Source organism: Carassius carassius, chromosome 23 (genome assembly GCF_963082965.1).
Source record: "Carassius carassius chromosome 23, fCarCar2.1, whole genome shotgun sequence".
Taxonomy (NCBI): domain Eukaryota; kingdom Metazoa; phylum Chordata; class Actinopteri; order Cypriniformes; family Cyprinidae; genus Carassius; species Carassius carassius.
Genome location: NC_081777.1, coordinates 14,727,988 through 14,740,019, shown reverse-complemented (window position 1 = coordinate 14,740,019; position 12,032 = coordinate 14,727,988). Strand labels below are relative to the sequence as shown.

General features: G+C 36.3%; 1 protein-coding gene across 1 annotated transcript in view; it reads left to right on the top strand.

Moving 5' to 3' along the window:
• Positions 1-12,032, top strand: part of LOC132101348 (1-phosphatidylinositol 4,5-bisphosphate phosphodiesterase eta-1-like) — a 90,938-nt gene that overhangs the window by 62,248 nt on the left and 16,658 nt on the right. The window contains exons 10-16 of the mRNA XM_059506240.1: positions 825-996; positions 3,187-3,294; positions 5,473-5,634; positions 7,290-7,352; positions 8,758-8,843; positions 9,778-9,875; positions 10,026-10,205. Of these exons, the coding sequence (XP_059362223.1) occupies positions 825-996; positions 3,187-3,294; positions 5,473-5,634; positions 7,290-7,352; positions 8,758-8,843; positions 9,778-9,875; positions 10,026-10,205 (869 nt within the window). The remainder of the gene's footprint in view (positions 1-824; positions 997-3,186; positions 3,295-5,472; positions 5,635-7,289; positions 7,353-8,757; positions 8,844-9,777; positions 9,876-10,025; positions 10,206-12,032) is intronic.

Below are 12,032 nucleotides of genomic sequence, written 5' to 3'. Positions count from 1 at the left end.
AGTGTTTTTGTCTTGTTTGTTCATAGAAGAAAGACCTGAAAATGTGAAAATTTAATAATAATAATAATAATAAAAATATATAATGAATATTTCATGTATATATGTATGTATTTGTTTTATTTATACATTTAGATTCTGCTTTAAAATATTGAATTGCTAGATTTCAATGATAGATACAATATTTGTCTTCAGTAATATAGAAGTGTAATAGTTTTATATCTGTACTTAAAAGGTTAATTGACCAAATGTGTCAGAACCCTTTTATGGTAAAATATCTAAACATCATCAAAACAAGATACATTTACAGGATAAGCCAAATTTATAAGAAATAATCTACTACAGATCCGTATAATACATTAATATGTATTATTTTTCCAATTTATCATGATTAATGGAGGTTTCATAGATTTATTGGTAAACAAGGCACAAACACAGATTAGGAGAAAGATTTTTGCATTGTAAAATGTGTGGTGTTTTCAGTGTTGAGATCTCAGACTATGAGTGAGAATAGAACCCAAAGTCAGTGTGATTTGTTGGAGTGTGCAGATGAAGTAAACAGAAAAGGCCAGACAGCAAGCAGCAAAGGAAAGTAGAAAAAAAGAGACACAGACAGACAGACAGACAGACAGGAAAAAGGAAGTAGTGAGATGGCAAGAGAGAGAGCACAAGACTGAAGATGAGTGAAGATGAAAGAAAAACGGATAAAAGGTTAATGTTAGGGGAAGGCTCTGGAGGCAGGGAGCAGCTGCTGACTGTTCTAACTGTTCCCTGGTTTGATTACTGTCACCCTCATCCTTTCTCTCTTCTGTCTCCTGCTGCGTCAGGTTTCCCGTGATCCTGTCCATAGAGAATCACTGCAACATTCAGCAGCAGAAGAAGATAGCTCAGCACCTGAAAGAGATTTTCGGAGACAAGCTGGATGTGGGGGAGGCTCTGAACAAAGACCCAAAGCAGCTCCCCAGTCCGAACTCCCTGAAGGGCAAGATACTTATAAAGGTTTGGCATGAACTGAAGACACCTTTTCTAAATTTCTAATTGTAATAATAAAACCTTAATAATCATCGGGAAGAAGGAGGCGGGAACCGGCGGACAATCAAAATGAAACTTTAATTACAAAAAAACACAAAACAGCGCATCAGCCCCTCACGGACGACTGATGCGCACAAAATAAAAACACAACTAAAAGCCCAGGCCTGGTCCTCTCTCGTCCTTCACTGTCGTCGCTCCAGTTTTATATCCTTCCATCTCCTCTGTGGGACTCGAGACTGGTGGTGGGTCGCAGGTGTCGCTGATTTCCCAATCACTCCACCGGCCTTGCTCGTGTTCCCACCTCCCTCAGCCCCGCCCCACTCATCACACTAATGTTTTCCCCTTTTTCCTTTACCTGATTTTCTACTGTTCTCTCTTTTCTTTTTTGTCTTTTGTTAAACCCAACTTAAATTTTTATGCTGGTATGGACTAGTTAGCTCTGGTTTGGTGCTGGTCTAACTGGTGAAACAGCACAGTATTCAGCATTCACCAAAAAATTACCAGTATACAGGAGTTCCAGATTTTAGACAAGTAAAATAGATCATTTACATAATGATTTGAACGTTTTAAGTTACATACATTAAGAACACAAATAGAAATAGAAAATAAATGTAATGAAGGCCAAGTTCCTGTGAAATAGCTTCACGATCCTCTATAATGTATCTTTATGTACATTATTGGTTGCATTTTGGTGTAATTTAGAGGGCAGTTTTTGTAGATGATGACGTTGTGGGCCGGGGACTGCATCTGGAGTAGAGACTGAAGAATCCAAACTCAAGTACAAAGAGTAATTTTAGCATAAAACCGTTCTTCAGGAAGATATAGTTCTACACAGAACTGTTCCCATCTGTAAAGAACCTTTAAAGAACCAATTTTTTTTTTAATACCTTTACAAAATCCTCCAGATATGATTAAGAGTGTCAGCAAATATAGCATTTCACAACAGAAAAATAGAGATGGATTGTCTGAAAAAGAGAAAGGTGGTAGAGAAAGAGATTCTGTCATCATTTACTTACTTACACCATTCCAAAACTGTCCAACGTTTTTATGTTCATCATAAAATAAGATATTTTGAAGAATGTCCTAGCTGCTCTTTTCCATAAAATGAAAATAGACTGTGGACTGTCAAGCTCTTAAAAAGTTCAACTTTTAGTCTTTTCCCCACACAAAGCTATTTTATGTGGCTTTAGAAGACAAAGAATGCATGGACAAACTACATAAGGATGTAATGGGATGACAGGTGGTCAGTCACATGGGAAGAGAGTATTGCTTTGTGTAAATACTGACGTCACTGTGCCAGCGAGGAGCTTGGCATTAGTAAAACAGGTTAAGACAGATGGCACTGCCATCCTGCTACATTACAGGACCCTCCCAGTATAGCAAACAGTGACGGCAGACTCTTAAAACCCAGCAGGGACCCTCTGTGATTGGAGCACACTTGAGTAAATCCCCCCACCACTTGAACACGGGTCTCCTTGATTACACACACACACTTAAACGTGCCACAATAACGATTCCCTCCACCAGATGAGAGCACTCATCCTGTGTTCTTGCAAAGTCTGGAGGTCAAAAGCATGGGGATTGATTTTCCCTCCAATTTGTCCCTCCACCAGCAACTTTTATTTCCCACTAGCCCTCACACAAATGTGCTTGTGAGAGAGACCGACAGACAAGGAGGAGACAAGTGTCTGTGTTTGGAGTTTTAGGTTTACTGACCCTTAAACGGGTTTCAGTGCTCTGAAGTGTCTAAGACACTGTTTATCCTATATAGATGTTCAGTGCATTGTGGGTCATTGGTTTGGCTGTTAAATGTCTGAATGACAGGTGAAAGTGAGTTGCGTATCTTATCAGGAATGAAATGACAGGGTTACCGACTCAAAACTAAAACAAAACATTACACTTCAGGCTTTCTTGAAAGAAAATGTTTCTTCATTGGCCTTAAGACTGCATACTGCACTTCTCTTTCACCTGTGACCAGCAGTCAGAAGTATGGATTCAATTCTAGTATCAATATCTGAGGTGCTGTGTCAACACAAACACAGTCGGTAGTTTAAAGAGATGTGAAACACTATCTAACACTCAATAATGGGGTTGTTTGCTGACAAATATTGTCAAAAAGGATTATGGAAGCATTCATTAATCTTTTCTTGTCTATAGGGGAAGCGTCTTCCTTCGTACTTGTCTGCAGATGCTGAAGAGGGTGAGGTGTCTGATGACGACAGTGCTGATGAGATTGAAGATGACTTCAAGCTGAAGAATAGCATGGTAAGACTGTAACACACACTGATCAGGATTGAGCACACACATATTTATACACACTCAGCAGAGTGATTTCATTCATATTTCCATTCATCATAAATGTTAACGTTTTGCAGCTTTACAGTATAGCTGCACTGCTCTGACCCAGTCCCATAATGGAAAAAAACTGTTCAATAAAACCCTTTTTAATACTTAAACAAATTATTTATTTATATGTAGAAGAATATATAAATATATATATTAAAAAATCCTTATGTGTGGCACTCCACTATCATTTTGCATCCAGATAAGTAGTAAACATGTCTAATCTGCCTGTACATTGATATCTAATGTATCAGTGTACAAAATGCAACTACACAAATACCTTATTGAAATTACAAATAAGATTGTGTTGCACTCTTAAATGTTACGTTTTTCACTTTTCCACTACTCCAGCTGTTGTTTCCCTTTCTCCATGTGCTGCTATGCTGCCTTCTTTTCACGTGTTATCACCTCCTCTGCCTCTCTCTTCTTCTGTGAAAATCTCTCAGTTTTGATGCAGCCATTATTTTGTCTGGCTGCTTCCTCACACCATTCTGGCTCACAGTGAGCTGTTGGTGTCAGTCTCTAAAAGCCGATCAATCACAGCCCGAACCCCTGGCAAGCTTCTGTTTGTGTGGAAACACCTCTATATAGGCAGCGGAAAGTCTTTGTGGGACAACATGGCCATTTGCCAAAAGATCCATCCAGCAGCGCTGCCATTAACAGAGACAACCTTTACAATCAGTCCAGCGATATTTAACACATTCATTTATTTTCCAAGAATCTTTTATCAACAAACAAATTGGCTTCCTATGTAAGTATTTATTGTTATCTTTAATGAAGAATGCTTTAATAGCACGTACCCTTGCAAAATGTTGCTTTGTTGCTTTTTTAGGAGTAATTAATGTTTAATGATCCACTCAGACAACAAGTCATTGCTGGTAGCCAATTAAGTTTTTTTTTATGCTTTATCTCATTACTTGCCTACTTAAACATGTCAGGAAATGCAGGAAACACGCCGCCCTTGCTGAATTTTGAGGGCCATTATGGCTGAGGACAGATTTTAAATCAATTTATCTGTTCAAACAAAAAAACAAAACTGATCCTCTTATTTGCACATTTGGCTTTTATAATATTTAGAACTCATCCTTTATTGCTCTCTCAGATCAGTATGCCAGGCTTAGATTTTTAATTTAATGACTCATGAATAGCCATTGAAATTTAGAGAGAGAGAGAACACACATCGATTAGGCCCGTCACACTGCGCAAGCTGTGCATATTTATTTTGGTACTCATAATAAAAAATTGCAGAATTCATATTGCATGTGTACTCCTGTAAAAAAAAAAACAAAAGAGTACTTATTAAGGAAATCATATACTTAAAACAATGTTACTGAATGTAATGTTTTCAGACAGTTGGATTTAAATTGCCATTAAATTAAAATTAAGGACTGTGAGTACATCTTTATATGTAATTTCATAATTACAGATATTGTCTTTGTAATGTGGTTAATGTGAACAGCTGAATGTATTTATGATAAACTAATATCAAATACTTTACTTTGCTTTAGTATGTTAGTCAGAAGATTGTGTACTTTACAGCACGACAAAAGATTATTAGAGCATAATGATTTAAATATTGAATGATTAAAAACTGCAGCTGAGCGATTACTTTTAAGTACACTTATGTGGTTTGCAGTACTTCAGTGATTTACTAAGTATACTAAAAGTTCACATTCAGTAGTTTTAAAATCACTTCTTTTTCACAAGGCTAAGCAGCATTTTTTTGCATAGCAAAAGTGAACATGGAAGAAAAGTTTCAGTGTTGAGCCTATTTTTGTCATAGTCATTTGAAAACAGACTGAAAATGATCTATAAACCTGCTTATCAAGGCTTGATAAGCAATAATAAAATCTTGGGCTATTCATCAATTATTTTAAGGAAAAAAAGCTAAAAATAAAATTTAGTTTCAAACTTGATGCAGGATAGAGTTTCTTTTTTGTAAATATGATTTTTTTTTAAGACAGTTAAGAAGTTTATATCTTAAGTTTGCTGTATGGAAGTTCTTCCTAGAAATAATGGATGCTATTTTCTGTATTAATTCTCTTAAAAAGATGAATTATATAAACTGCATATTGTGACACTCTACTTGCTGAATTTCAGTCCAATGGGTCCAGTCAGCACCAGGTGGAGTCCCACATCAGGAAGAAACTAGACTCGCTGATGAAAGAGTCTCAAATCGGGGACAAAGAGGACACAGACAGTTTCTCTATCCGAGCGCTGCTCCGTGCCACCCATGAGGGAATCCAAAGAAACCTGCGCAAGGTAAAGTAGTTCTAACTGTGATTCTACATTCTGAAGTCTGTGTGATCTCCAGATTCTGTGTAAAGATGTAATGTTGCATGAAGCAGCACTTAAAACAACAAAACACAAACCCATTTCAGCCCCTACTGAAATAAGCAGCTCTAAAGAAGGAAAGAAAGAAAAAAGGAAGAATTAGAATACCTAATCAGTGTGCACACATTAGTCTTGCAATCCAGAAAAAGACATGGAGCATCCCTTAATTAGCATTCACTCTGCCTCTTTTCTTGCCCTATTATTAGACTTTGCACTCTCTAAACATTCATTTTGATGTGCCGTTTGTAATGCACAGAGGGATTTTCTCTCCCCTCCAGTGTTCCTGAATAATATTTATAAAAAAACAAAAAAAACAACGAGATCCATTTGAGCGAGCAAGTCTTTCTGGAGATGATTTTAAGTCAGTGTTGTGATCATTTTATGCATCACTGAATGTAAAAGTGTCTCTCTGACCACATATGTCCACAAATACTTATTTGAACAGATTTTGACACTCAAGTCGTTGCGTTAGAATTAGATACCTTTTAAAGAAACAGTTCAATCATAACTGGGAATGAAGACATCATTTACAAACCCTTGTGTTATTCTATTTTTACAGCGGAACAAATATTTTGTAGAATGAACAAGCTGCTCTTTTGCATGCAGTAAAAATAGACAGTGACTACTGAATATTATCCTGTTCCTTGGAAGATAGGCTTGGAACATAGTCAGTGGCAAGGGCATTCTAGTTTTTCTTATTTGTTAGTTAAGATTTAGTTAGTCATTAGTTATTCGTATATGTTTTTCTTGAATGCTTGTGTTTAGATGTAAAATGAAAAAAGTGCCTATTTGTTTCTTATATTTGTTCTACTGTTGTTGTTTTTTCTTATTTTAATAGCAAAGATAAAATAAATTAAAATTAATTGTAAATATAGTAATTAATATTAAGAAAGGAAGTTGAGGAAACAATGCAATGTTGCTAGGTGATTTTGCTTTGAAACCTTCAGAAAACTTCAACTTTTTTTAGAACTGAATTTGCTGACTTTGTCGACTTCAAACAGGTGTAGCTCAGACATTTTTCATCCGATTACAACAAATCATATATCATATTGAAAGTATATATATATTCAAATGTTATCAGAAATATTTTTTTTAGTGTTTACTGAAATTATATATTTTTTAAATGAATGAGTGCATCAGCAATATAATGCATGATTTAGTAACTTAAAACAGTAAACAAATCTATTTTTCCCCCTTAAATGTTTAATTTATGAATTTAATTTACTTAATTTTATTTGATCCACAGACTGATGCAACATTTAAAAAAACTTCCATTCAACAATACATCTTTCATCATTTATTTAAATTATTAAATGCATTATTTAAATGCATTATTTATTTAAATGTACATTTATTTTTATTCAAAACACCTTGCAAATAATATTTTTTTTTTTTTTTTTTTTTTAATACCAATATGAACCAGGGGATAATGTAGAGCAACAAAATGGATTGTTACGGCTACATCTTTTTTTGTTTTTGTTTTTTTGTTTTACTAAATAAAAACTAAATAGCAGCTTAGACATTTATTATGTATTTTTTAATTATCTGGTAAATTATTATAATGTATTGTGTGTGTCATCCAGAATTCCAAAGATGGAATGAAGAAATCCCAGAGCCGCTCTTTCATTAGCAACCTCAAGCACAAGGTCAGAATAAAGACAATCTTTTTCTGTCTTTCTCCCTCTCTCTCACTCTTTCTTTTTTCTCTTTCTCCATTTTCTCTGTCTCTGTTACAGAATCAGGACTATCCTATTTCCCATCATCTTTGTGTGTGTCTGCACTCGCAAATGTTACACAAATGTGTACTACCCAGAGGCAGAGAGATTTAAAGAACAATCGCTATTGATTGATTAAAGCATGGGACAGATCATAAAGATGCATCAGTCCTTCTAATCAGATATCTGATAGACATTGGGCGCGTTTACATGCATGTTCTTAAGCCAATTATGCTTAATAAGCCGAAAACACGGTCATGTTATGTTATGATATGTGACAGGAATGCTTCATTAGTGCAGATTTAAGCGCATCTAGACAGAGCAAATGTTTTGCAGTAAAGAAAGAAGGAAATATATCACAAAAGCAGATTCTTTCATGATAGTCCCAAATATGCAAGTCAAATATGCAAATGATTATGTTTGGACATCACTAAAGGGAATTAACCTGAAGTCATGTAAACGCAGCTTACTTGCGTTGCCAGGTTACTGATGTGCATGTAAACGAGGAAACCTGGTTATTTGAATAAGCTGATATTTGTGCTTATAGTGCTCATTGCTGCTCTCAGAACAGTTCCAGCAGGCAAATGTGCTTTTAAATCTCTTTATTTTAAGTGTATATTTACTGAATTCATACATTGGTTAAACACACCTGGTGACTTGATATCTAATAGTGATTTATTCCTCATATGATTGTGTACACAATTAATGACAGCTCTGAGCTCATTCTCAGGCATTCTCATATTTCGTCCTCTGCATAAAATCTCACTGAGAGCATTATTAATCTCCATCTCGTATATTGAATCTGGTCAGTGTGTAATTTAACACCTCAATAGCAAATCAATGAAGCGAGTAAACAAGGCTTGCGGTCGCATCCCCATAAGTTTGATCGTCAGCTATTGTATTGGGCCGTCTAAACTTTATTGATTTTTTTATTAAAATGCAATCAGGGTTGTCAAAGTTATGTTGTGGTTTCTTGTCTCCTGTAGATCGCATCCATCTTTTCTGTCATTCCTACAGGAAGCAGCCAGACACGCCTCTTTATTTGCCTGTAATTGCCAAAAGCCTGTAATTACTTTAGCTGTTATAAACAGCTCCTTGTAGCCCTAAAAAAAGTTACATGATTGGGACAATAGTCACGTCTGGCAAGTATAAATCCTTGTTTACACACAGACTCATGTGGTTATGTTAAGTATGCCCTTTAAAACAGGCCAGAGCTATTCTATTCCTCTCTGTTGTGTGTAGGAGGAATTCCATTACCTCCCGTCCAAAGCAAAGGAGTAAACGTTCGCTCCATGTACTTATTTAGCTTGCTGTGCGTTTGTCTGTGTTTCCACAGAGGCACTCCAAATCAAGGCTGAAATGTCAGAGTGTTGAGACAGACGATGACGGGCAGCAGGAGCCATCAGGTGGACAGTTTAACAGGTGTGACTCTGTTTATGTCCTCTTTTTTATGTTTTTTTTTTTTTAATTTAAGTATTTTTTTAAATACCTCATTTACATCATATAAATTGGCAAAGTTGATGATTACTCATTCTAATATGCTGATTTGGTGCTTTAGAAAGAGGGACAAGAACTGAACACTATGTTAAAAAAGGCATCCCTCCACCATCTGCAATTTAGACTTTTAAATCAAATTTTAATTTCATCATTATTTAATGAATTATTGATACCATTGTTGCTAGAAAAGGTGTAAAAAAATATAATAAAATCATAAATTTCGTCACTAAGTCACTATGATCTAATGTATAATGAGCCTATTTTGCATTACAGGTGAGTTGTGCTGAAAAGGTTTACATTGAAATGCATTGCAATAATCGCAAATGTGGTACAACTGTTTCATAAATTCACCTCATATGGCAAGTCATGAAGAGACTGGTAATGTCTTATGTTAATGAGAATTTGCCATCATTTGTATGCTCAATGGGTTACTTTAACACCATGAGGAAAGTCATTTGTAACGAAACCGTCACTCTGCAAGGGGCTTTTCTTATCTTTATTTTCACAATGATTTCCTAGTCTAGACGTGCAGGAAAGATGCTGTTAGCATTTGAGCTCATATTTGCATTTCAGACATGAAGTGTTTGAAGATGCATTGAATAATCAGTTATGAGTACATTTTTGTTTGTTTATAGTATGTATGAAAGCAGTTTAGGGTTGGTAAGATTTTTTTTAATGTTTTGTTATGCTCACCAACGCTGCATTTAATATTATTACAACTTAAAATACCCGTTTTTTATTTAAATATATATTAACATGTCATATATTCCTGTAATTGCAATCTGATCTGGAGCATGTCATTGCATCTAATAGTCAGATGTTTTACAAACTTCCTATATTTTGCTGTGTCTCTTTGTAGAGGTGGAAGGAGAAGGAAAACGATAAAGATGAGTAGAGATCTATCAGATCTGGTGGTGTTCACCAACTCTGTGGCCTCTCAGGAGTGTTTAGATGAGGGTGAGAAATTTTCCTATTTTACCATATCTGATTATTGATCCCTGCTGTCAAGGCTTTGCAATAGATGTTTAAAAAATAGCTTTCACTATAAAAATATGCTGTTTCAAGAACATGCATCTAACCTAAGCTTTCTTGCACCTTCTTTCTCAGGATCACCCTATAATGTTCTGTCGTTTAGTGAGTCACGAGCTCAGCACCTGGTGCACCATCGATCTGAGCGCTTTTTGAATTTCAACCAACGACAGCTCTCTCGGATCTATCCCTCTGCCTACCGGATCGACTCCAGTAACTTTAACCCACAGACATACTGGAGTATGGGATGCCAACTAGGTGAGGAACGACACACAGATGTACAAACACTCATGAAATTCACATAGATACAAACATGCATACAAACAAAAATCTTCATCTGTTGTTGCCCATGCATATTTTCAAAGAGAATGAACTGTCTCCCTCAATTATACACTTTGTATATTGACAAACAGTCATTATTGTAGAGTATATCACAGAATGCTTACAAAAAAACACATATCAATATTAATGTGCTAAACATTTCATTTTATTATGTATCTTATATGACAGTGGGTACACTTTTCTAAGCAACAAGCATTCTGTTATGCTTATTCAGGATCCATCCATAAAGATTTTTGTAAGCTCACTAACTAGTATGGTGTGTAAATTAAGATCTATTAAATAAAAATGGCCAAATGCATCTATGACCCAGTTGACCCTCTGACCCTACGTTGTCAGTGTATGTGCACATGCTGTGTGTTTTAGCAGTCCCCTCTGTAATGCCATATGTTCTCTGCTGTGCATACCATCTGGGTCTTGGTTGTGCAGACAAACTGGCAGGTTAGCCCACTTGTGCAAGTCATGTAAGAAAATGCACATATGCACTTTTCACATGCACACACAAGCACTATTCATAAGAGAGTGACAAAGCTTTTACATACACAAACACACATACAATGTGGTCCAAAAGTCAGAGCCTATTAGAGAAAGTGCATTAATTTTGCATTTCTATAATGTACAGTGGTGGCTAAAATTAGTAGAACACTGGTATTTTCAACAGCTTTCTTTTGTTGTAGTGTCAGTAGGAAAAATCAGTTTACATTTATAAACATTCATTTTGTCATTAGTTGTAATAATCCAGTGATTCTGACAACAGCCAGTGCTCCACACAGAGATCTGATCTCACCATCATCAGATCATCAGACCATCATCCAGTCTGTCTGGAATAACATGAAGAAACAGAAGAAAATGAGACAGACTAAATCCAGAAGAACTGTGGCAACATATCCAAGTCACTTCAAGAAACCTACTTGCAAAGCACTTGTGTAAAAACAATGTAAAATTTGGATGCTGTTAAAATAATGTCATAAATAGATTTGCTTTATCAATTAACTGCTATTAACTAAATTAAATCAACATTTGGTGTGACCATACTTTGCGTTTAAAGAAGTTTTTGCCCTAGGTGCCACTTGTGCATAGTTTTTCAGGTAGCTTTGCTGGTAGGTTTCTTGAAGTGTCTTGGAGACACAATTCTTCTGGATTTAGTTCGTCTCAGTTTGTTCCCAGTTTATCCTGGGTCCTGTTTCCCCTGAAATAATGGTTAAGAAGGGTTAATAAGGTTTCAGAATGGGAGGTTTGTCAAACCTGAGAAAGCAGGGTAAGTCAAGTCCGTTTCTGTAAGAGAGCTAACTTATACTCAAGAGTCAGTTACCATGGTAACCTACTCTATGAACCTAACATGGTCAGGTGCAGGTTCTCTTCGGTAAACCCAGAGTTCATCTTCAGGAACTCAAGCTGCGTCAAGCGCTTTGGGGAAACGCCTTTGGCAAGATCAACTCTGAATATTGTGTGCAATCTGTTCAATGGAAGGGCGTGACGTCACGGGCGGGGTGACATAGCGACCAGGAAGCTATAAAGGCACCTGCCACGCAGCTGACTTCAGCTTCGCGTCTTTCAGCAAGCGCTCTGTGTGTGCATGTCTAAAGTCTGTCTTGTGAGTCTTATTTATTGTTGTCTGTCCCAATAAACAACATAATGCCAAAGAGCAAAGCAAAGACACGACATTTGAAGGGCGATTCCAGATCGCGCTATAGATTGTGTGTTCCTCCCTGCCCACGCTACATCAGGTTTGCCTGGGAATGAAGC